Source organism: Aulonocara stuartgranti (assembly GCF_965226115.1).
Source record: "Aulonocara stuartgranti genome assembly, chromosome: 2".
NCBI classification, from domain to species: domain Eukaryota; kingdom Metazoa; phylum Chordata; class Actinopteri; order Cichliformes; family Cichlidae; genus Aulonocara; species Aulonocara stuartgranti.
In genome coordinates this window covers 22,966,314-22,992,583 of record NC_138940.1, presented here as the reverse complement: position 1 = coordinate 22,992,583, position 26,270 = coordinate 22,966,314, and the positions used below count along the sequence as shown (strand labels likewise).

The 26,270-nt window shown below is 42.7% G+C and overlaps 2 protein-coding genes across 5 annotated transcripts; one reads left to right on the top strand and one right to left on the bottom strand.

Annotated features, from left to right (window-relative positions):
- Positions 1-1,694: 1,694 nt before the first annotated feature.
- On the bottom strand, positions 1,695-23,000 carry micu3b (mitochondrial calcium uptake family, member 3b). Of its 3 annotated transcripts, none has more exons than XM_082508922.1 (15): positions 22,698-23,000; positions 19,612-19,759; positions 17,094-17,125; positions 16,860-16,938; positions 12,545-12,592; positions 12,355-12,437; positions 12,208-12,279; positions 10,309-10,350; positions 8,381-8,476; positions 7,858-7,946; positions 7,459-7,630; positions 5,321-5,429; positions 3,952-4,109; positions 3,431-3,499; positions 1,695-2,386 (listed from the first exon to the last, which is right to left on the bottom strand). In XM_082508922.1, exons 1-14 carry the CDS (start codon positions 22,962-22,964, stop codon positions 3,431-3,433), a joined length of 1,464 nt encoding a protein of 487 aa, XP_082365048.1. In that variant the 5' UTR covers positions 22,965-23,000; the 3' UTR covers positions 1,695-2,386. The 3 variants fall into 3 exon arrangements, with proteins under 3 accessions (XP_082365048.1, XP_082365049.1, XP_082365050.1); XM_082508923.1 differs by having other exon boundaries at positions 1,695-2,383; XM_082508924.1 differs by lacking the exon at positions 8,381-8,476.
- Positions 23,001-23,799: 799 nt separating this feature from the next.
- On the top strand, positions 23,800-26,020 carry fgf20b (fibroblast growth factor 20b; the record flags this gene model as incomplete). 2 transcript variants are annotated; one of them, XM_082509003.1, is made up of 3 exons in its annotated part: positions 23,800-24,073; positions 24,307-24,410; positions 24,561-26,020. In XM_082509003.1, the coding sequence occupies 3 exons, from the start codon at positions 23,800-23,802 to the stop codon at positions 24,801-24,803; spliced, it is 621 nt and encodes a 206-aa protein (XP_082365129.1). In that variant the 3' UTR covers positions 24,804-26,020. The 2 variants fall into 2 exon arrangements, with proteins under 2 accessions (XP_082365129.1, XP_082365128.1); XM_082509002.1 differs by having other exon boundaries at positions 24,558-26,020.
- Between the last annotated feature and the right edge of the window lie 250 nt (positions 26,021-26,270).

The following is a 26,270-nucleotide window of genomic DNA, read 5'->3' as shown; positions in this document are numbered from 1 at the left end:
AAAGCTTCTTAATCTTCGGAGTGAAGACTGAGAGAGAGCACGCCAAAACTCCGCACAGTAACATCTTGCATCCCAACGGCATACCCAGTCAGGATGCTCTATAATACAGCCTGCACTCATAGAGTAATGTAAGAAGAGGAAGTTAGCAAACAGAAAAAAGGACAGTGCGAAAGACTCAGCAAAGATAACACAGTATGATAAACAATGAAAATAATTATTTGAAAGCACCACAGAATCACTGGGAGCTTCGCTGTATTATATTTCAGTATAAGCTGGTTATCCCCTAATTTATGTGTTGAACTTTACAAACGTTGCAAATTGATGCGTGTAAAATGTACCAAAGGACAGAAAATGTATTTAAATTTCTTCAGAAAGGACTTCAACCTACACTTAATGTGGGCCACAAATGAATCATAATTATAAATATAACTATAATAGAATAAATAATAGAACAATAAGCACTTACAGGTCTTGTGCTCATTCTATGGACTCTCCCCTCGTGTGCCTCACAGTGTTTGGGTACACGGACCAAAATCAATCAAGTCAATCAATCCAGATCATTATGGCTCACTTTTTGACCAGTTTTCAAAAGTATTTATTTTACTAATTAATATATTACACATGTGTATTATTATTATTTGCTATGCACATTATTGAGAGCCCTGTTGTGCAAAGCTTAATTAATTGTGATCATGAATACGTGAGTTTACATGAGAATAGCTGATGTAAGGTTTTATCTGACGATAAAGTGAAAATATCCTTATGAATGTGTGTTACTTTGGGAAGTACAGCCCAGTTAAATGGAGGGAAATTAAACTGATTGAAGAGATGGCGCTGGAGGGCAGCGCAGATGACCTGAAGCTTTCAGTGAAGCCACAACGTGACACAACAGCAGGCGTCGGTTACATTTCCACATGGATTCAGACTAATACACTTGGATAAGTGATGCTCCTCAGCCTGTGGAATGTGGAATTCTTTAATGTTTATAGTCTCTCAACTTGGTGCAGTTCTTTGAAGTTGCTGAAGCACCACTAAACAGACATTTTCAGATGGCACAATATCTGTTTATATGAACTTGATTGCTCACATGAAAGTGAAGGAAAAGTGAAGCCCTCATCAAAACAAGCTGGAATGCAAAGTACAGTTGAATAGCTAAGAATGAATGTGTGATCACTGAAATGACACTACCTTTCATGTAACTTCAGTAAGTGCAGGATTAGAGCTGAATTAATCATTCAAAGATTAAAAAAAGCCCCTGATTAGAGTCTTGAACACCCACACAGCCCCAAGTTCCCAATGATTAATACTGTTAATGATTTGCCTTCAGGTTGAGATTAAAACAGCTAATTTTATCTAGTGTGGTGCTGCCACCAGTCCACTGTAATCACAGAGAGGAGAAAGCAACAGCAGTTTGTTGAGAGGACGCTCGGCCGAGAGCGGTTTATTCGCTTACAGGCGTGAAAACAGTGATCACGTGAGTGACGTGCATGTCGGTGTAACAGTCAAAGCCTGATCTGAAATAAAGAGGCAGCTCAGCTATTCCAATATTTAAACAGAGAGTAGTCTGAAATGCAAACACATTAGTGTGGTTAATATTAAAGCATGTAACTTTTTTTCCCTCAGCACAGCTCTACCCAAAGCATGACATTGCTTAAGAACTCATTACAATAAGTGGAAGTTAAAGGAACAGTACATTTAGTTTCGGTAACTCCATTTATATTAAAGCTCAGGAGTGAAACAAACATATGGCTTTAGCATTTTGCATACGTTTATACAGAGGTCATCCCTGCAAGTGGTGTGAAAGCACTTCTCTGCACCAGCCAAGAAATGATTAACACTGTTAGCTGCCTGTAGTCAAACGGGGGGGAAAGCCACAGTGAGTGTGTTCGGGCCTGCTGCCTCTCTGGAGGATCCTGGAGGGTTTTAGCTGCAGAGCTTTGGGGGCGAGCGACAGGAGGAGGGGAAGCTGATCTGTTCAGGGGGGCTGCAGAGACCACAAAAGGACCAAGTATGCAGGCATATCAGGCTCAGGACAGAACGAGTGACCAAAAAAAATACTTAAGCATTAATAAGAAAACCCTGATTTTTCTTTTTTAAATTAATAAATAAAAGTCAGCAACAATAAATAGCAAAAGCATATAGTTAGACTTGCAGAGTCCTGTAACACTGGGTGTTAAGTAGCAGGTCACTGTGTTCATTTGACCGCTTACAACGCCTCTTCCATTTGGCTGACCACATCCTCTTCGTGCCACATCCTGTTTATTTCAAAGCTTCTAAGATAGAGCAATAATGTGCTGCAGTGTGCATTAACCCTTCTGTCGTCGCAGAGAGGAGACGCTGCTGATCCACACTGTAAGACATGCACTGGTGCTGGGACCTGCACCTGCTGACAAAACAGAGAGAAGAGAAAAAAGTAACCATGAAACCAAATCGCATTAAGGGAGCATTAAGACAATTCAGTGTTTCCCTCTGAGGAACAAAAACCTTCTCTTAAAAAAGGTCATGGAGCTCAGTGAAGCAGCAGTCCTGCAAGTATGTAGAGAAGAAAAAAAATCAAGGTCTTTTGAAGTATGATGTAAGTTTAGTAGAGTAAATTTTTAGCACAGGCTCTGTACACCTATTGAGCACAACACTGTGCCCAGCTGCCTAATATCATGTTTGTGCCCCTTTTGCTGCCAAAACATCCCTGACCCATCAAGGCACGGGCTCCACTAGCTGTGGTATCTGGCACCAGGATGTTAGCAACAGATCCTTTCAGTCCTGTAAGTTGAGATGTGGGGAATTTGGAGGCCAAGTCAACACCTCAAACTCATTGTTGTGCTCCTCAAACCATTCCAGCAGACATTACCCACAACCTAACAGTGCCTTCACCAGCTCACCTTATTCCTATAGAAGCATTTCCATACACAACAAACTGTGATGCTCTGTGTATTCTGACACCTTTCTGTCAGAACCAGCATTAAGTTTCCAGCAGTTTGAGCTACATGAGCTCGCCTATTGGATCGGATCATGCGGGCCAGCCTTCACTCCCCGTTTGCATCAGTCAGCATTGACTGTCCATGACCCTGCCAGCGGTTCACCACTGTTCCTTCCTTCCTTTAGTTTCTTCCTTCCTTTTCTTCCTTCCTTCCTTCCTTTTTTTTTTTTTAATCAGAGATCAGATTATTATGCCCTCTCCTGCGAGGTTCCTTTGAAACATGTATACAGCTTTAAACTGCACTGCTCACTGCTCATGTATGCAGGCCTAAGCCGGTATCTGGTGGCAGTTGTTCAGGCGTTAATATTACAGTGAAACTTAATGCTGCCGACGAGGACAGCGTGGGCTTCAAACACATCTCCAAAGACTGTGTGCTGTTGTAGTGCAGTTTTTAATTCTTTGTATTTTGTCCCATTCGTCAGTGAACGCTGACACCGTGCAAAAAGCTTTTACCTATTTGCCTGAAAGCTTCTTCTTCATGCAGGATTTGAAAGAGACAAACTTTTCCTCCACTCGGACGCCCTGTGAATTATGTGCGAAAGGGGAAAGAAAGAGAAAGAAAGTCAGTTTGATTTGAAGAGAAGCCACTAGATGGCAGTATAGTGCCATATAAAGCTCAACTCTTTGAGTTGTGTTTCAGTGACAAAATGCAGCAGGAGTGTAATTTAAACATTACTATGTGGTGTATCTAAGGATACTGCAAGCTAAAGAAAAATGGCACAAAATCAGCCTTTACTTAAAGTCAAAATTAAGCAGAACACATGACGATTTTGTTACTAGAAGCTGATCAAGTAGAGGAAATTAGTATCGCTGAATGTAAACATGCATATTTGAGTTCTTAATTAAACCGTATTTTCCTGTTTGACTCTGATTTATGTGCTCACCTTTGAGCCCATTTGCACTGACAGAGAGAGTTAAAGAAAAAAAAAGCAGAAAATAGATCAATAATGCATAAAAGCCCTCAGCTGTCCTACCCCAGCACGGCGGTGCAGCCGGTCCTTCATGACGCCAACAAACTCCCTGTGGCTGAGCTTATTGTCGTGGTCCTCATCGAAGATCCTGAAGACAGTGCTGACCAAGTGGGGGGTCAGTTTGATGCCGGTGGCCACGTACACCGCTCTGGCAAATTCCTCTGCAGATGACACATTATCACATGTGTATTACCAATGTTAACAGTATCAAACATCAGTATCAAGCTTTGGATCCTCGCAATTATGTGGATCATACTTTGATACCATCCACCTAAACATTGCTGCAGTGCTGCCACGCTCCATGATTCCCCGGATCTCCGTCCAACTAAGCATCTGTGCGATATGTCAGACCAAGGACACGAGGCACCCTCAGAAGGCCTTATTTATGCCCTGAGTGGCTCCAAGCTGTTTTCGTGGCACCATCACCATATTAGGTTGGTGAATCTAATGCTGTGGTTGGTCAAAGGAGCAATATTATAAATATTAAAGCTCTCTCAACTTTTAAATGAAAGTCAGAGCGGTTAATTTATTCATGAAGAGCACAACTCAGACTGGTGGAGGAATTTACGACACTCTGTGCAACAAATAAATATACTTCTATTTTAATCGAATGGATTTAAGACTCGAGTTCTACACAAAGCATCGAATCACATTTTAAACAGGAGCAGCTAAAGCGCAAGCTGAACACTTCAGTCAAAGTCACCTATGAGTCAAAGGTCATCGAGCCCATCATCTCTGACCAGCCTCACAAAACTGCCTGTAGCTGCATGGGAGCAAATCCCTGCAGGCAGGTAACCTGCTGCACTGGAGGCTGCTTGAGCAGTTGTAATCTGTTAATACACTCACATGTAGATTCAGTGTTCAAGTGTGGATTTACTTTTTCTGGCTCTAGCTAGATGATGGTACCATTTTTTTTCAGATCTGTTAACGGTAATGATGCTAAGGAGACGTTTAAACTCTGCACTTTTTGTCTCTTTTTACAAACATAAAGAAATTGAACATTAGAGTTGGAATAATCATAAACTGTAGTTATATCACAGATTTCGACGTCATGCGACAGACTGGCGACCTGTCCAGGGTGTACCCTGCCTCTCGCCCTGAGACAGCTGGGATAGGCTTCAGTCCTCCCGCAAGCCTGAAAAAGGTTAAGCGGAAGAGAATGGATGGATGGATTTTTCTCGACTTAAAACTCTTCATAATTAGTCCAGGTAGACTACGAAATGGTTGGTCTTTTCTATAGAAGTTTAGAAGTTGTGTTTTTGGTTTTCCCCCATGAGTCAGAGACAGACAACAAGAAGTCAGAGACACAAAATAAAACTAAAATCACTTTAAAAGCACCTTCTGTCCATGCATCCACAATGTGAGACGTTACCTTGCCCAGTTGAGCGGTTGGCAAAGTTGTACATTTGCATGGCGATGGTAAAATCCTCCAGGTTGTTAAGGAATTGGAAGAAGGACCGAAACTCCTCAAAAGTGATTCCCTGCACAGGAATAATAACCAAATAAAAAAGGCAAAGCTTTTATTCACGGACACGATACCGCCGAGACACGTAAAGCAAACAAGACACATGTGTCAACACTCCGGCACCGTGTGCTAAAATTCACACAATGTGTAATCTGCTTTCTTTCATCTGGTGGGGAATCCTTTAGTGTGTGTGGGACCTTGGAGTCATCAGATAGATAACACACCCAAACAGACAAAGTATACATTGCTGGATTTTCCCTGTGCGGTATGGACACGCTGAGCTGTCAGCAGTGGGTGAGGAAGGGGGGGAGGATCGTCGCTTTTGGGAAGAGGTCAGGCCGTTTGCAGACTTTTCTAAAGCAGATTAACCTGATACTTGAATAAACAAAAACAAAAGTGATGAATCCCCAAACATCTCAGGCTTGGCTGATGACTATAACACTGAGCCCATTGATGTCCACTCAACCATCCTGCAGCTACTAGCTGCTTCTCTCGCCGGGGGCCCAGCCAAACAGACAACACACACAGCCGAACAAATGGAGTAATGACTAATCTGTGATGCTTTGCTGTTTTAACAATGTGAGAGCCATAAAATATCTCTCAGCGTAATGATGAGACCCACTTGATTATCAATGGAAATCTAGCAACAGGCTACTCCAGTTGGCTGAGGAGCTGCTGGCACCTTCTCATGCGGGTCAGCGTGCCAAGAGGAAAAACAAATTCAAGCCAAAATGAGGCTGTTTCACTCAACAGCTAATTCACAGAGCGGCATTAAAAGGAAGAGATGGGTGAAATGCTTCCATGTTCATGTAAACCAATATCTTCGCAGACTACTTCGGGATTAAAGCCCCACATCACCACGCGAGGATCCAAACTTTGTCTTTGTAGAAGAATCGTGATTCTACAGAGCATCTAGTGAAAAGTCTGCATAGCTTTTGGAAATCCCCTCCGACTGCTGGAGTGATGCAGTGTTATGACTTTTGCAGTTGTTTTTATTGGGGTTTAGCAATTTTGAAGCTTTGTGTTTTATTCGGGCCACACAGAAGTGGGAATTCTTTCATTTTGGGAATTTAACAGGACGGCCACAATATTTTGTGGCTTCACAAGGTCTTATCTTGTCTGATGTAGTAGTTTGCCAATTAGCAGCAACACATATCTTCCATTTAGGATAGAGAGTATACTGGACTATAGGGGCGATATCATTCCCATGCATATTTAAGTGCAAACTTAGTTGAATTAAACTAACCATCTTCAAGCTAAAGTTTGGCACAAAAAAATGTCAACCCTCTTTTCTTATACTCAGCAGCTAATTACAGTGAAATCCAGTGAAATGCAGAAATTCTGAGCTGCGGCTGCTGCTGCAGAAAAACAAAGTCAATGCACAGTTGCCAAAAACTGCACTTCCCTGTGTGGCCACTTGAGGCTCCAAAAGCAAGCCGACTCATGGGCATCAGGGGGGACAATGTATACAACCTGCTGCAAAAATTATTTGGTCATTATAGCTAAGTCTACAGCAGCCAGGCAATTTAAGAAAACACAAGCAAATAGACAAAATGCTGCAAAAGCACACAAAACACAATGTTTCGGTTTCGGTGTTTTGTTGGCTTTTCATTGCTTTTGCTGGTGTTTTCTCAGGCTGCAGTGCGTTTGACCTCTCAGGGCCACCGTATATTTACCCCTTCATAACAATTGTACTGACTATGACATGCATATAACTCAACTCTTCCAACTAAATGAAGGTTAAAGGTTTTGTGACAGCATGAATAAGACCACGGCCTTTATCATGCTGTATGATGAAGGGCATGGACACATGAATATGGTATTTTATTTTATTTTTTAAAGGTGCAATACTTTAAACTTCGGGTGACATTAGAGTTTTCATTCATACAGGCTATGATGAAAATACAGATGTACTTCTTAAATTCATTGTTAGGAAGTAGGGGGATACTTTGCGAGTATACTGGTGGTATTGGATTATATTATACTGTAGGTTAAACCTCGTTGTTTGAGTAATGTTCAAAGGGAAATTGAAGGTAAAAGCGCACCTTTTCATCTGGTATACTGTGACGCATGTTCTCCAGATACCCGCTAACATCCTCGACATTGGTGTAGCGAAGGAGGACCTGAGCAAAATCTTCCTCGCCGATGGTGGGCATGCCTTTGGAGTAGGAGAGGAACTCTATCTCAAGCACCTCTGTCTGCAGGTTGTCCATGAACCTGAAGGAGGGAGACAGACGGCAGCTGCTGACAGGAAACGCCATCGCCAGAAGCTTGGTACAAAGGAATACTTAACATAGTCAATAACAAAACCACTAACTGTCGGTGGGTTAGTACGGTACGGTATGAAAATGATTAATGGCCGTATAATAGCATCAGATAATGATTTTTTTTTTCCAGGGACATCGTCATTAATCACCGAGCAAGCAACGGGTTTCTCGACTCACTTGTAAAAATCCTCAAATTTCAACTCAGCTTTGCCTTTTTTCCCAAAGAAATGCACCAAGAGTGTGGTCTCCGATTTTAAGTCCACGTTCTATGAGAGGGAACAAAAGTTCACAGCATTAACACACAGATTTAGCTACAGACTGCAAAACCACACAATGCAACAAATCCCACTGATTACTGCAACCATTAAAGCAGAAACAAAGTTTCAACAAAACTTCCCATCCAGCTGTCAGGTTCAGCTTTTGAATGTTCCAGATTCAGCTCAACTCAGAATTAATTAATTCTCCTTTTTAACAAACGTGTGCCATGCAACAGAACCATCAGCCATGCCACGCTTCTTCCTGTCGACGCGCCATTTAAAAAATTCACACCACTGATTAGACAGATGCGTAAGTGGAGAGCGCTGTGCTCCCTAACACATTATTGTCAGATTCCAGCAGAAGCATCAGGAAACTGAGGATCATGCACAGCATCGTTTTTGTGATTATTTAGCAAAACAGCTAAAAAAAAGTGCCCGGCTACCTCGGTGAGATCAGAAAACAGAACTTGACTCGTGCCACGTCTGAGAACATCCCACATGCCTCGGGCAGCCACATGCTGACCGTCTTTTTTTAGAACCTGTGGTAGCAATCGAAGCACAGCTGTTAGAAGACATAACACATCTGGTTCGTGTCACCAAGAGAAGGGGAATGGAAGGTGGATGAACAGACTCAGACGGTACACGGCGTTACAGGCGGGAGGATCGAGGAAACAGAGCGAGATGGAGAACTGGGCAGGCATACAAAAAAAAGACAGACAGACAGGTGAGCTGAATACCCACAGAGACAACGGGGACAGACACATGCAGAAACAGCGCGGGGCTGACACCTGCGTATCCGAGAGGCTGATCGGCCCTGACATGAGCCTGCGCTGCAGCGATGCATGCAGCCTCTTGGCAGGGATGTCGAGCCAACGTGGCTAACACATGTCCAAAGCATGCGAGGTGTAAGACCTGGAGGAGGATTCATGCCGGGTCAGCGCTGAAACTGAATCCGACAATATGTCATCGTTTGATGCTACACTGCAAAGTAAATGCAGGCAATCAAACACCTTCCATCTCCAGAACTGTAGTGTTTTTTTGCCCCACGTCACATCCACTGCTCGATGCTTACTGGAAGCCACTCTGCTGTATTTTTCTCAACGAGCTCGGGCGGCTTAGATCTTTGATTAACGGATAATTACCATTATTACAGTTTACACTTCTTCCTTAGCCTTCCCAGCTGCCGCGGAGCGACTACAGCTGCTCCAGAAAACATTTTCTCCTTACTGATGTGCAATAAAAAAAAAGAAAAAAAAGATCACAGGAAACCAGTCTTCTGTTTAGTGAAGAAAAACAAATGTAACTCCCACTTATGAAACAAAAGATGTTGGTCCCCTCTCATTCTCATTGTTTATTATTTCAACCCATCGTTTCTTGAGCCTCAAGGCCTCTCAAGTCCCGACATCACCTCCCTGAAAAACAAAAGTATTGCAAAAACCAACCAGAAGCAGCCAGCTGCTGCTGACACGTGTTCTTAAGTGTGGCTTGCTTCATTTCATAATATTTATTTATCTTATTCAGTTCTTTTTTTCATCTCTCAGGCCCGAGGGAGAAAGCGAGACAGCTGATAAAACAGCTCTTCGTCTACGCCTCAGTGCTTCTTAGCAGAGAGGGAGATGTACGGCATGATCCCGCAGCTAATTACGGAACAGCTCTTTAATGCTGGCCGCTGTTCCCATCTCATCCCATGAAAAGACTCTGAAACACTTGTAATTAGAATATGCTGGGGAAAGCCCAACCGCAGCACTCAAGACGTGCCTGTTATGTCTTATTGAAAAGGTTTGACTTTTGAACTCTGTGCAGGAAAGACACCTACAGTAAAGCAGAGGGAATCAAAACACACAAAAAAGAAAGAAGAAGAAGACACACCTACAGGTAAAGTGTTCAAACAGCGCTCTGAGTTAGCTGCAGGCTCTCCTACGTGTTTGCAGAGCGGCTTTCACAGTGCTTCTGCTGCTCCCGTCTGACTGGCATCTTCATGGTCAAACCCATCTCTAAAGGTAACCTGAGCCTAAATACCACTCCTCAAGAAACTGTAAAAATAAAACATGTGGGTCTGAGCAAAAGCGGTGTCAGTCTTCAGGTAAGAGCTTTTTGAAGTGAAATCTCTTGCCCAACACTGACAAAAGGCGAGTACATAAATCATCTGAGCTGCACCCCTCCTGCTTTTGCCACACACACAAATATGAGATAATTCTAAAGCACAGAGTGAGGTATTTCGGATTTCACTGAATGTGAAGTGAGGTTATCTCGGACAAATACGGGTGGTGTCAGCCCCTCAGAAACATGTATATTTCCTATGATAACTCAGGTTAAGGAGACCACATTCCAGAAAGCGTGCAAGAAGAGGCACCGTTTACAGGCTACATACGCTGCGATCCTGGGATTTGTGATTTCCGTAAAGCTGCAGGCTCTGAAATGCAAAAGAAAAAAGACGACAGGTGAATTAGTGCAGAGCTTATAATTCACAATGTATTTTAAAACAGGAAGACAGCTGGAAAAGACATCAAGTCGAGACAGCGTATCTGACAATGGTCCCAAATTACTGTTAAGCCTTATAAACGCATGCACAGCCAGCCCATCCTGATCTAGAGAATCCATTCTAATGATCTTTTTGATAGTTATACGGGCGCAATTTTAATTCAAGGCCGTCCAGAGATGCTAACGTTTGTCCCAGCAGAATAAGCTCCTCTATGCTGCGTTCTTATGAGATAAGACCTCAAAGAGTCGCTCTTATCGCTCTATTGAGCTCGCCCTGTTTACATCCACCTGCATGCAGTGTAAGACAACTCCAAAAAGATGAAAGCCTTAGGCATGTTTTACCCTGTATGACCACCGTCACCTCTGTGCAGCGAGTTTTCTCTCTAGGATTACTGCAAGTGTCTCAAGCGAGCACAGACCCACACAGTCTGATCTGACCTCAATGTTGAGATTCAGACTGATGTCTTTAAATCTGCATTACTTCTTTTCTTTTTTTGGCACTAATGCGGGAAACAGAGCAGGCAGTAAACATGCCGTCTCACCAGCTTATTAAGTTCATATGAGAAGAAGACTGACAACATTTCATTGGAGGTTTCTGAATGTAAATCAATCATTCATTCTCCTTTCAGCTCTGATTTTGGCCTCCACCACCTCCTCAGGGACAATATGGCTCTTTAGCTGCAAACTATGTTCTGCTCTAAGGGGGCAGCATTCGTTGGATTTCTAAAAGCTCTTTTTTTCTTAGTTGGAAACAGTTAAAAAGAAGCTGTTGTAGCCCATAAAAAATAGCTAAATATATAAAAATTATGTTTTGTTTCAGCTCTGTCAGTTCACACCAATTCCCAGTTTGTGGTCAAAGCGCGAAAATGCACTGAATAATGAAGGAATGAAAACTGCAGTTCCTCAACGGCCATATGAGGTCATTAACAGTAAACTCCCTGTTAAAATGGCCAACTTAAGTAATGCTAGCAACACTTTTCTAGTGTTGCAACTCAAACCGGTGGCTGCTGTTTGTTGCTATACTTGTTTGGCATTCAGTTTTATCTCTACCGTTAGCGTATAACTCTCCAGCTCATTATCGTGTTCAGTTTAAATAAAAATAGCTTAGCTTGAGGCAAATTAGTGGTGGCATCTATCGTTTCCTCAGAACAGCTTTTGTGACACACTGAATTACCACCTTGTTGCATGTTGTTGCCATAGATTGTATGTCAGAGAGAGATGTCAAAAATGTGACTTCACCCACTGGCTAAGTCCTTCAAAGTGGGCTTCAGTGTGGAGCCAGAAATGAGCACATCTTGAATACTGAGCTATTAGTTTAGTTCACTAGCACCTCAAGGCCCTTTATATTGTAAGGTAAAGACACTACATTAATAGAGAAAAAACTGCAACAATCAGATTACTACCCCAACCACCAACATGAGTAAGTATTCTGTGACAGCGGGAAGGAAAAACTCCCTTTTAACAGGAAGAGACCTCAGTCGGAAACACACTCAGGGAGGGGCTGCCATCTGGGCTGATGATTTGCAAGATATCAATAGACTGTGTCCAGTGTGTGCACAGAGACAGGAAAAGGTGTTAAATTAACCCCACAGCAAGCCTCATTGCTTTTCTGATAAGCGCATAAAAAAACAGATCCAGACCTCCAATAGTTCCTATATGATAAGTTGCAAACTTTGTCACAGTGTTGCTTGTGCAGACGGCATGCAGCATGCTTTTCAGGCCTTTTCTGGTGAATCCAGGCTGATGAAAAAAACCATTAGAGCCACTAAAAAAGGATTTAAGCTCATACTTGCTGGTCCTGTCTTTGCATATCTTCAGTAATGTCTTTTCTGTCCTTCTTCTTACGGAAAATTTCTTCCAGCTAGGATAGAACATACCATATATTAAACATCAAATCCATGTGATTAAATCTGATAAATAATGGTGATTTCCATACCACCAAGAACTCCCTTTTGTCCACCATTTCATTTCCATCTGCGTCAAACATGTTGAAAGCAATCCTGAAGCCTGCATGGGGCTCTAGAAGCAAACACAATGGATTTACGTCAGACAGGCGTCTTTATATTGCTTTTTTAAAATATAAATTTTAAAGATAACAGAGTAAATCAGTTCAAAGGTATGCTGACTTGTTAAAATGCAGAGCAGGAAGAGGTACTCTGTATAACTGATGACACCTAGAACAAAGACAAAAAAAAGAAAAGAGTCAAAACAAGAAACAAAAACCTAAATGTTCCTTTTCACCCTCAAAATGGCATCAAATGACTTAACCAGGTAGCTCAAGGTGTTTGCAGATGTTCAAAGTCATGATGCCGAGATGAACAATCCATCCAAAGAAACAGAGCACGCCTTCAGACACAGGTAATCTCCTCGTGCTTGGCGATAACATCTTAAAAGGTGCCTTTTACTTCATGCTTGGTGTTCCCCTCACACAAACACCAACTTTACAACTGAGCTGACCTATCTGGACACAAACCCAAACAAATTTAAGGCCCGTGGCTTTCTGATCGTGTTTGGGTAACAAGGTGTAATACATTCTCGAGTGATCTGTCACTGATTGAGAATAGCCGATTTGGGCTTTGTGTCGCATCCTTCAGCCCCCTTTGTTGTGTGACACGGTAAAGAGAAGAGTAAGTGTCAGGAGACATCTCAACCAACTAAGGAGGCTTCTCCCTCCTGCCTCTGAAAGCATTCCCAAGCTTTTGTTTGCTCAGGAAGATCGAGAATCGAGGTAAGATAGTTCTGGGTGACTGCTCTGGATGTTATGGGAAAAGAATTCAGGTACGAGGTTTGCTGCAGGGAGATATCTTCAGAAAGAGGAACACTCGAGGAATAAAACCCAACTAGTCAGGAAAGATTTAGTTATTACCGTCTTATGCTTCTCCTTGGAGCTGGAAGCATTTTGCAAATGCACAAACTAAGGTGGGAGAAGATCATCAGTTGTGCATGGGATCAGCCATAAAATCATCGAAAAATATTCTAAAACAAAGCACCCAGCTCTCTCAGTTTGGCAGGTATGACCCTATAATGACAACAGATCTCTACCTTCAAAGCTTTTAAAGCTTAAACAGCTTGAAGACAGGGAAAAAAACTTTTAAGATTCCTGCCATGTCTCACCAATACCACACACCTTCACTCGTGGAGGGAGACCCCCCTTCTCCCTTCAAGCTCAGCCTCTGAGCTCAAGTAGATGTTGTTAGACAATACAAAGAATTCCACAAAAACACTTCATACAGAGTGGCAGTCCCGGAGATGTAATCCAATGCCATTCTTAGGCTTCATCATGTCCGTGGTGATCAGGGGGGTGGCCAGTGGGACATGTCTCGACACAGCTGGTTTCAAACAGCTCCCTCATTCTCAAAAGCAACGCTTTGTTCACAGATCAATCTAGTCCTTTTTTCACTGACAAAGCTGCAACGTTTAACAGCAGGATTAAAAGCTCCAAATCCCAGCATTGGCACTTAGCTAAAGCAACACAGGAGGAGAGCAGAACAGTGAGATCTGATGCTCCACTGCCACGTCTGACCTGCTGCGCTCAGAGTTTGAAGGCCCAGGTGGAAACATTAAAAGGGGACTTTGAGTCACACCGACAACTTCAGTTGGGCTTCGTGTGATCTCACGAAGACCTCAGGTTTGCGGCAGTTTCACAGTCTGCTGTTTTCAGCACATATAGGCTAAAGACGTGCAGAGTGCAGTGTTCATGTGTACGGTTTACGGGCCTCAGGAGCCTGCACGGTGCACACGGTGAAGACTGGGAAGTCACAATGTTGCCGAGTGCAAAGTGACAGATTTCAGTTGAGCTGTCAATGTAAAAACTTAGCACATAAATTCGATAATTTATGCCACCAACAAGAAATCACTACACTTGAGTAGGTGACACCAGAACATTTTAAAAGCTCTAACCTTCTTCATGTTTTAGCTTTTTAATTGTGCATGGTATAATGAGCATAGTGGCTCATAGTGTAGTGGTTTACAAGTGAAGGATCCCACTGTGTGTTTTGCATACTGTAATTAAAAGTAGAGGGCGATCATGGCTCAAGTGTTGGGAGTTCGCCTTGTAATCGGAAGGTTGCCGGTTCGAGCCCCGGCTCGGTCGTTGTGTCCTTGGGCAACACACTTCACCGCCTACTGGTGTTGGCCAGAAGGGCCGATGGCGCGATATGGCAGCCTCGCTTCTGTCAGTCTGCCCCAGGGCAGCTGTGGCTACAACTGTAGCTTGCCTCCACCAGTGTGTGAATGTGTGTGTGGATGACTGGATGTGTAGAGTGCTTTGGGGTCCCTAGGGGACTAGTAAAAGCGCTCTACAAATACAGGTCATTTACCAAAACTTAGGGAAAATCTGTCTTGGTTGCCTTTTCTCCTTCGTATTTGTGACGCTCTGTCTGAAATGTAATACATTCTTCAGCAACCTGTCCTTTCTTTATATTTTATGAGCAAAATGGGAATATTTATTGAAACGTGCAAACATACAGGGAAATATAGTATAAAAGGCGAAAAGAGAGTTTGTACAATTCTAACGAGCTTAAAAGTGAATATTTGTATGATCACCTTTATTCTTCAGTGCAGACTGAACTCTCTTAGGCAGCTTTCTTTTCAATTCTTTAAGTAGTCTTCAGGAAGAGCTCTGAAACATTCAAAGCTCTTCTTTGGATGTCGGCTACCTTCTGTTCCAGGCTCTGTAAAGATGGTCCCACACTGCTTCAATAATGTTGCGGTCCGGGCTCCAGGGAGGCCAGTCCGTCACTGATAGTGTGTTTGTCTATCCAGGTATGGTTTTACTGTGTTGGGAGTATCCCCAGTGTGTCTTTTGTCCTGTCTTACTCCCCTCACATCCAACCAGTCAGCAGATGGCTGCCCCTCCCTGAGTCTGGTTCTGCTGGAGTTAAAAGGGAGTTTTTCCTTCCCACTGTCACCAAGTGCTTGCTGATAGGCCATCATAGGTTGTTTTGACAAGATTCCCAACACCACTGGCTGAAAGCACCTCAAACCATGACAGGGCCTCCACCGTGTTTTACAGTTGGCTGTAGACATTTACTGTTGTACCTCTCTCTCTCCAAAACATTCAAATCAGTCCAGTTCTTGTGTCATTCGGCATACGTACGTCAGCCTTTTGTCCCCGTTTCCCTTCCTTAAGAACGGCTTCTTGACAGCCACTGAGACCATTTCTGATGAGGTTTCAGTGAACAGTAGATGGATCAGCTAAAGGGTCAGATGCATTTCTCAGGTTTTGTCTCAGTTTATTAAAGACATGACTTTTCACATACTAATCAACTGCTGAAGTTAGTTTTTAAGCCTGGGTATTTTTTCATCCACTTCTCAAGTTTCCTTTTATTTTATGGATACAATGTGCACCATGCCAAAATCTTCCAAGTTTTCAGCTAATAAAGGCGCCCAGTGTCCAAAGAAAAACACGAAAGAGAACTGTTGCTCATGACCACTTTAAAAAAAACAAAATTAGAAGAAAGTCTGGCTCCTTGGAAGCAAAATATAAAGAAATAACCTGTGGATCAAGACTTTGGCAAAGTACTGTATATTTACTTGTATATATATAAAACCTTATATATACATGACCTCTCTGCATTGAATCATGTTGTTAATCTCTGGCTCACTTCCACAGCATGTTTTATATCCTGTTTTCTTTCTCTCACCCCAACCAATCACAGCAGATGGCCCCGCCCCTCCCTGAGCCTGGTTCTGTTGGAGGTTTCTTCCTGTTAAAAGAGTTTTTCCTTCCCACTGTCGCCTAAGTGCTTGCTCATAGGGAGTCAAACAATTGTTGGGTTTCTCCTCTGCATATATTATTGTAGAGTCTACCTTACAATACAAAGCGCCTTGGAGTGACCGTTGTTGTGATTTGGTGCTGTATAAATAAAACTGAATTAAATTGAACCAAACAAATAATTTATGTACTTGTGTTTTTTGGAGGTTGGGTCTGTGACCCAGCATTTTTCTGTTATTTTGTATTTTCTTTGCTTATATATTGAGATAACGTTAAGTTCTAGTATTATATTAGTTTGACTTGAGTTTTAGTCTCTTCTATGTCGCCAGATTTATGAATCTTTTCCTAACATTTGTAGCATTTTTAAGTGCTTTTTTTTTTCAAGGATGCTTGTCACAGGCTGCTTACAGTCATAATTATGTAATTTATGAGCTTCCAAACACTTCACCTTTGAAGCATTTTACTACAGACACAAACAAGCCTTGTTGTGTGTACTGTACCATCAATGAGCCATTCCTTCAAGAAAAGGTTATCTAAAAATATATCTATGACATGTTAGCAGACTGATGGAAAGATAAGATAGAAACTACGACCCACGCTTTCTGCTCCAGATTGGCACATGGACAACAGAGCACGCACTGAACGAGACATGGGAGGGCCTTAAAAAATAAAATCTCACAAAGGATTTATGTGTACAGCAGGAACACAGAGAGTGGGTTCTTTACCTCGTTCACGGATATTTCTAAACAAATTAGATGATCCTTTCCAAACAGGTGGGGTATCAGCCAGCATCTTGTCTAATTCCTGCGAGAACAGAAGAAAATCCCTGATCTCACATTCATTTCTTAGCCCTTCAGTGTGATGTATTTGCTGGTGTTACAGTAATTTGAGAGGATTTTACACAGATAAGGAGGCTCTGTGAAGCAGCATCAAGGGCTACAAATGACGGGAAAACTCACCTTTTTCGTAAGGGACTTGCAGACTCTCCTACCTAAACGAAACAAGGCCAACAGTTAGTTGAGTCAAAAGTACAGGACTGGGAAGCACGAGTGAAAACAAATGTTTACAGGGACAGAAATATACGCTGTGTGTTTCCATGAGCACATTCCAGGGGCCAATAAAGCAGAAGATAAGCAGAACACATCATAAAAACACCTGACTGGGAAACTGTGTCGATAACATTGACATTAACCCTCCACCGACACATTTTAAAGCCTCTGTCTGGAATAACGATCCTGCAGATCTTATGTTTGGCAGCACTGAACAGAAAAGCATGGCTTTATTACAGCCACACAATTAACACTAAGCAGCTTCACAACAATAACAAATAGCGTGCCACTACCTTTCTGCCTCCTGTTTACCTTCATCATTAGATGCAGCGATAGAGGCCACACACCTGATGTTACAATCAATCACAGTAAGTCAAGACTGCCTTATCATTACATTTATGGTATCCGTGCTAAGTTGTTTGGTCTCTGTGGGTCCCTGTGACTTTGTTACCACATAAATGAACCATAAAAGTAAGGTTGCTGGTAAAGATGTCTATCTTTATGCAGGTGTTATGACTGAAAGCACTTAGAGCTGTGTCTAATTGTCCGATGATACTTCGCAGGCCCTCAGCAACAAGGATATTCCGGAAAACAACACCCTGGGGGTTTTTTTTTTTGTTGCTTTTTTTAAAACTGCTATTAAATCATTGCGTAACTGAAAACAATCGGATGAAGGAGTGGAGATTTATCTGGTAACATGACGGACATGTAATTAAGCAAATGGCAGCTGACAAAAGCAGTTAATTCATTCGCAGAACAACAAAGCTCACGGAGGCCATGCGGCATCTGCTGTGTTTGTGAAGTAAATGGTAGACCAGGTCCTCGTGCACGGATGACAGAGACATCTTTAAATAAATCAAAGTCAGATAAATCTTTAATACAACAAATGTAATCTCACCAGAAGCATTATCGCCTGCTTTTAGGATGCCACTGAACTCAAGAGCCTGCGTTTCACTGTAAAATTAGCATCCCAGTAAATGATAAGGACTTGTCCCCACCCTGTCTTTGTGATCAGCCAAGGAGAAAAAAAAGATGCTGAATTCAAAACTCCATATTTTACACACATCCTGCAGTCTTAACCAGAGAAACTAAATGAGATTCCTTTGCCGAAGTTCCTGACTCCTGAAAAGTCTGATTTCTGGAATGGCACTTTCCGATATGAACCCCTGCGAGACACAATACAGCATAGTTACAGGTGCTAAATGTTGGTCCAACCCTAACCTGAGGCTCCAGGTAGCAGTCAATTGCCACTAAAAGCTATATTAGTATGAAAATAATTAACAAGATTATTGATAAAGGTGGAACGCAAATCCGTGAGATAAAGAGACGACAGTCAAGTAAAGTGTTACGTCCCTCTGCAGCCCAAACTGTCCTCGCACTGATGATGGTGGACTGTTTGGGTGTTGCATGGGCTTAATTAAACACCTGATGAGGTGTGGGTGGAAGCATGCTGGGTTGGCTTGGGAGGATACACCATTTCTTGCTGTCCATCATGCTCTCCTGGATGTGTATTCAAGAGGCTCTGAGGACTCAAAAATGTTGGCTGAATAACGTGAATTAAAAAGCTAAAATATTTCAGCCAACTTAAATGTGCTTCAAGGGCCTGTAACCGTGAACAGTTTTCATAACAGGAAGGTACAATTTCGTGTGGCTTTGTTAAGTATACTAAAGTTATTTTACAAAAGAAGAAAAAGAAAAACAGCTGATTCTTCCATGGAATGAGCACCCGCGCCCTAGATTTGAACCTGGTATGTCTGATTATTTTATAAAATGCTTGTTTATTATAAACAAGGCACAGCAGATGGCCCCGCCCCTCCCTGAGCCTGGTTCTGCTGAAGGTTTCTTCCTGTTAAAAGGGAGTTTTTCCTTCCCACTGTCACCAAAGTGCTTGCTCACAGGGGGTCGTGTGATTGTTGGGGTTTTCTCTGTTTGCTTTGATTTATTTTAGGGTCTTTACCTTAAAATATAAAGAGGTTTAATTGATTTTATATAGATAAAATAAGCTGAATTGAATTTTACATTGTGGCTTTATTTACTGAGCTGTAAGAAAAGAACCAAAACTCAATTTTACCATTTATTTCAATGTGCTAAAGCAATACACATAGGTGAACTGAAAAAAGGTTTTTTACTGTCAGTTTCTTGTTCTAAGGTCTCCAAAGGTCCTATTGGCTCAATAAAGGGCAAAGATTTAAAAGCAGTTTATGAATTGTTTGACCGTGTAGTGAAAAAAAGGAGGAAAACACACTCTTTATAGCCCCAAAGGCCACAGTGAAATCTTCAAGCTAATCCTGGCATTTTATAAAGTAGAATAAGTAAGAGATTAATTGACTGGCTAACCATTTGACCCGAGCACCAACACTCATTCCTTCATTCCTTTCAAAGCACATGTGGCACTGTGTTGTGAGCTGGCTGTCAGGAGCTGACTCACTCTTTGGTTCGCTCAGAGTGACCGACTCGATGAAGTTCAGCGGAGTCATGTAGAGCTGTCCCTCGTACTCCACCGAACTGAACAGACGAAATCTGTTTTCATAGGAGGACATGTAGGCATCTCCATCATCCAGACCGTAGGTCCTTGTCTGCAAGCACACACAGACACACATGCGCCATGAAATACTGCAAATCATATCAGTGATTACAGTGTCTGAAAGATGCTTCTTATGAAATCCATGGAAGCTTTTTCTGTCACGAAAAGCCTCGCTCACATGGCACAACAAAGAAGCCCATGCTTTAATTCGGTAATGGGGCGCATGTTATGTCAGCCTTATTTTTCATCCCTGCACAGCAGATAATGTCCCTACAACTGCTCAAACCCAGGCAGATCAGAAGGCCGGACTGGTGAAGACAGAGTGGATCTCTCTGTCAGGTGGCACACCGCCAGGTCCACTGGGCACAGAGCAAACACCCGGGGAATGCGTGCCCCCCTCTGCTTAACCATTAAACCCCCTCTAACCACCCCCGCCTCTCATCAAATATCAGCATGTCCGCCAAACTCTGGTGTCCAGTTTCCTGTGTCCCTGGATCCCCCCTTTATGTGGACACCAGTTGAGCTTACCTCCCTCCTAGCCACAGATATCAAAGAAGCAATCTTTTCGCTGCGTGGAGCCAAGCGAGCACATCACACATGGTTTACGAGTTTGTTTACATCCCCCAATGATCTGTAAAAATCTTGTTAGCATTGTCGACACATTTCTGCGGTGCTGTGTAACAGGACACAATGCACACAGGTTAAACAATTAGAACCAGGCTGCAAAAGTCTGTGTATGAAGCTTATAATTGGTGCTGAAAAGAATGGGTATAAACAGGGGGAGACCTGAATCAGAAACATTTAAAAATCTGCTGAAGTGACAGCAATTACTTGTTTCTTTGGATTTTAATTTATCTATTTATTTATTTTTTGCAGTTGTCCTCTTTGTCTAAATGCTACTAAATACTGTATACTTTCCAGTGTGTTTTAATCCTTTAAAGCCAATATTTGATACATGAATTTGGGGGGTTTTAGATTTCTACATCATCAGTGTGACTCCCCCTGATGTAGCAAATATGACACAAATTAAAACTCATACATGCAAATTAATATTTAATTTTTTTATCAGAAGGTTCACAAAAAGGATTTAATTTTCTGGCAATTACTTCATGTTTTAAAGAAGCTTTAAAGAATTAAAATGACTCCTTTGTGTGTTGTTCTGGTTTACAGCTGCTCAGATGCCATGAATTGTCCTTGCTTTTTGAAAGAAGGCAATGTTGCGCCTGAAAAGCAAAATCACCACAAAGGTTTCATTTACAAAGAAAACATAATATTTTAAAATAACATCCAGTCCTGTTTAGATAAGATGATCACTTACTGGCCACTTTATTAGATACACCTGTCCAAGTTCTTTTAAACACAAATATCTTATCAGCCAATCACATGGAAGCAACTCAATGCATTTAAGCACATAGATGCAGTGAAGAAAACCTGATGGAGTCGAAACTGACCACCAGAATGGGGAAGAAATGTGATTTTTTTTTAAGTGACTTTGAACATGGCATGGTTTTTAATGCCAGATTGGGATTTTCTCACACAGCCGTCTCTAGGGTTTACAGCGAGTGGTCTAAAAAAGAGAAAATATCCAGTGAGCAGCAATTCTCTGGGCAAAAATGCCATGTTGATGCCAGAGGTCAGGGGAGAATGGCCAGATTGCTTCAGGCTGATAGGAAGGCAACAGTAACTCAACACAACCAAGGTATGCTGAAGAGCATCTCTGAATGCACAACACGTCTAAGTTTGAAACAGATGGGCTACAGCAGCAGAAGAACAGAGGCTATAATTCACACCAGCTCACCAAAACTGAACAAGAGAAGGTTGGGGAAAAAGACTCCTAGTCTAATGAGTCTCAATTTCTCAAGAGACATTTGGATAGTAGGGCCACAATTTGGCAGAAACAACATGAAAGCATGATCCATCCTGCCTTGTATCGACAGTTTAGGCTGGTGGTGGTGTGTGATGGTGCAGGGCATATTTTCTTGGCACACTTGGGGCTTGTTAGTAACAACTAAGTATCATTTAAACACTATAGCCTACCTGAGTATTGTATCGATTATACTCATCCCCTTATTATCACAGTCTTGACCTCTTGAACATGACAGTGAGTTCACTGCACTCAAATGGCCTCCACAGTCACCGGATCTCAGTCAAACAGAGCACCTTTGGGATGTGCTGATACAGGAGACTCCTATCGTGGAAGTGAAGCCGACACATCTGCAGCAACTATGTGATGCTGTCAAGTCAACATTGACCAGAACCTCAGAAGAGTGTTTCCACCACCTTGTTGCATTTATGAAACGAAGAATTAAAGCAGCTGTGAAGGTAAAAGAGTGAAACCTGGTAATAGGACGGTGCATCTGACAAACTGATCCGTGAGAGTATAGATAGAGGAAGTATACTGCAGTATATATCGTCATACTACAAGTCATTCAGACCACTTACAAAATGCTAAAATAGTAAATTATAGAAAAGTATTTTAGAAAACACCACACAGAACAAATTCTGATATTAACAAATACACTGCAGCACAGTATCTGGTTACAAATGCAGTCAGGTGTTCCTCTTATGTTGTCCACCACTTAAATCTACACAGCAGTGCGTACACAACATTAAATGTTCAGTCTTGGCCCATAGGCTGTAAGCCAATCAGGCAAAACCTTCAGTCATGGTGGCCACTTGGCCACGCGATCTGGGACGCCTTTTGACCACTTTTTTTTTTTTGCCATTTCAGCACCAAAGGTCGCGGATAGCTCCTTATGGTAACGACATATAATTATAACTGTCACTTCACGTGCACGAGGCTGTCTTGGTGATCACGTGCTGGGGTTCAGGTTGCTGCTGTTCATTGAAGATAAACTGAGAGTATTTTTAATTTCTTTCCTCTCTCTCTGTGTGTGTGTGTGTGTGTGTGTGTGTGTGTGTGTGTGTGTGTGTGTTGGAGTGAGCTGAATGTTGTCGCCATACAGCAGCCGCTGCTTACTTTATCGTACCTTATCGGTGGCGGAAACTGATGGCAGCGCCAGATGCATGAGTCGAGCCTCGACGTGGCTCTTCAGTCCGGGGCGCCTACCGACGTGCGAGCGGCAGGAGTAATAATAGTAATAGTAATAATAAGCGGCGCCGGCTGTGATGCTCGCTCCCGCTGCGATAAGTTTCTGCGCTTTAGTCGCCTTTGAGGGTGTTTGAGGCGGTTTCTGCGCCGTGAACGTCTCTGCTTTGGAGCTGAATGAAACGATAAGCCTGCGCAGTGCAGCCATGGCTGTTTACACTATGGTGTCGTAACCGATATCACGCGCACACACAGACAGAGAGAGAGGGAGAGCAGGGGAGCTCGAGCCGTCTGCTACTCGCGAGCTCGCGAGACATGCCGTGGGTATTTCAAGTAGCTCGTGGATTAAAGAACGTCAAATTTGTAGGAGTGAAAGAACTGCTGGGGGGGAAACTACACGTAGAGTTATATCTCGTGTAAAAGGTGATGTAAAGTGGTTTATAGTTTATCTTTGCTATTTTTGGTTTTATTTTAAGTGATGCGCGCTCAGTTTAAGCCACCAGCCCACCAACAACTCTCTTTCTCTCTCACTGAGATAAGAGGGGGAAAAGGCCCTGTAAGGGCACGTCTAATCTGACAGCCCCGCCCACTACGAGTCCTGTGGTTTTGCACCTGCCTCTGAGCACAAAACCTCCAGGAGCTCCTTTTACCTGCACTGCAGCGTTCAACGAGCCCCTTACTTACTGAAACCTCCGCCACGGCATAACAGAGGCGCGAGCATCTACTGTGGACAGGTATGCAACATGCGGGCTGTCTGACCAGCAACTGCAGCCCACCTCCAACTGATGAAGAAGGCGCACCTTAAAAAAAACAACCCAACAACAACCCGGAGAAGTCTGTGCAGCCAGTAGCTGAGATTTTCTGAGTGTTTGATGTCAGGGGAAACGAACCCGAGGCTGTGACTGCCACACGGGGACATGTGCTAAGTAACACAGGAGGAGAAGGGACGTAAACATGCAATAAGTGGCAGCCAGGTAGCCTACTACGCAAGAGCGCTCCCTCCGGACCTCCTCTCTGAACTTTACCCGCTGAGCTCGGACGCGATGGCTGCTGCTGGTGGTGGTGCTGCCACTCTGGGAGAAGTTGGAGGCGTCTGGCACGGCATCGACGGTGTCGCACAAGTCGGCTCTCATTTCTTCCTCACGGAGAGCCAGACGCGGCTGGAAGAGCACCTCGTACCTGGGGACAGATTCTCGGATTTAACGCACCTCAAAGGAATTCTCAGGAGGAGGCAGTTGTACTGCAGAACTGGATTTCATCTGGAAATACTTCCGGATGGCACAGTGCAAGGCACGAGGAAGGACCACAGCCGTTTTGGTAAATACTAAGATCATTTTTTTCAAAATATAATTCCACTTGCAGAAAAGTAGTTGAGATTAAACAAATGAGAGGAAGAACGAAAACGCGCCAACAATGGTATTAGAACAGACAGGTTTCGATCTGATTCTGATTATTTACAAATATTAATTGTGGTAATGAACTGAGTTTCTTTGATCGTATTCTTTTATCTCTGCCAGGCTTTACAGAACAACTGTGTTATTCTCCTGCAGGTATTTTGGAATTCATAAGCCTGGCTGTTGGATTGATAAGCATTAAAGGGGTGGACAGTGGACTCTATCTGGGGATGAACAACAAAGGAGAGCTGTATGGCTCTGTAAGTATCATTTCTCTTGTTCCTGTTGCCCAAATCTTTATTTCTCAATTTTTTCCCCTGCGAAAGACTTTTTCATTCCTCTATAATTAATAATCCTAATGAATAACTGGGATGTGTGTTTCTGTTTCCCCCCACATCATGTTGCAGAAGGAGCTCACGGCTGATTGTGTCTTCAGGGAGCAGTTTGAGGAGAACTGGTACAACACGTATTCATCCAACCGCTACAAGCACGGAGACAAAGGGACGCGTTACTTTGTGGCATTAAATAAAGATGGGACACCAAGGGATGGGACTAAATCCAGGCGGCACCAGAAATTTACACACTTCTTGCCCAGGCCTGTGGACCCTGAGCGCGTGCCAGAGCTGTACAGGGATATCCTGGGACACAGCTGAGAGCTGGAGGCCTGGTCCAGATCAGGAATAGATGCTTAAAAAGCCTTGGCAGGCAGTCCTGGGAGCAGAAAGGAAGAAGGAGGGACGCAGGCGGGGATGTGACCGGTCGCAGGCTGGTGAACAGCAGCCCGACCAGCGGGGATAAAGGCATCGGAGAAGGGGGTGGGGGGCCTCTTGTAGGAATGCACGGGCCATCATCTCTCAGCAGCCAGGAGGACAGGCTAGAATGTCTGCACGCTCTGCATGAGGGCGTCATTTGTTTCCACAAAAGTACCTGCGTGGATTAGGAGACAAATAAGAAGCAGGGCTGAACGGTTGTGGAGTATCTCCTCAGTTGGACAGAGATGCCAGCTGGTGTGGAGTCTGTGGGAATCTGTGACATTACAAGATGGTACTACAGTGTCACTCAGAGAGACGTAGCTTGATCAGAAGGACTTTGAAGGAATACAGATTTTTCTTTAATCTCACCTGTCTTTAGACCTGTTTAAAAAAACAAAGTGTAAAAGCTTATTTATTCATTTTAGATACACATATTTATGCTATATATTTATTTATTTGAGAATATATTTTTACAGCTAGAATTGTAACGATAATATAGAAAACAAAAGCCCACTAGAAACTGTACTATAGAAAAACTGACACACTGAACTGAACTGTCATTTATTCAGCTAGTACTAATGACTAAAAAATTATAAAAAAAAAACAATAGCAAATTCTTTGAAAAGATTCCCACATCTGGCATGCATTTTATCATAATGTGATTACTGTGAATTTTTTTTTTTATTTTTTATTTTTTTTGACACGGCAACTGACACGGGGGTATTTAAATAAAAAAAATAAAATAAAATAAAAAAAAGTGTGCTTTACTGGTTAACTTTGCCTCTGAACAGTTTAAACCTGCTTATGAGATCAATGTTGTCTTTCTTTATGGATGCCATTACGCCTGGAGACGAATCATAGACCTGATGGATGCATAAAACTTCAAAGCTTCCCTCCCGAACGCTCCAAACGTAGAGGACATGATCGAAGCCAAATAAAATCTGACCTTTAGCTCGGGTCCTGCCACTTTAGCAGCTGCATAAAAAGAAGAGGTCAGGGCGATAAGGATTAAGAAAGTCCTGCTCACCATTTGAGATTTGTAGCCTTGTTGTCATGTCCTATTAAAGAATGTCCAGGTGGCCAAGACATCTTTAAGAAATTGTAGTCTCTCTTTCTCTCTTTTTTTTCTCAATATGTCTTTATGTTCAAAATATTAATTGCACATGAACATCAAAATAAAACTACATTGCAGTATCTCTTATCTGTACACAGTTTCCTCCATGGTTGGGATCAGATCTGTGTTGAAGCATGAAAGATCAGTCTGTGAACTGTGTGTGTGAGTGTGTGAGCCAGTGGGGTTGTCTTGATATGGATAGTCAACCCTGCTGCCAACTCTCTCCTGTCTACAGAGTGATACTGTGGGACTTT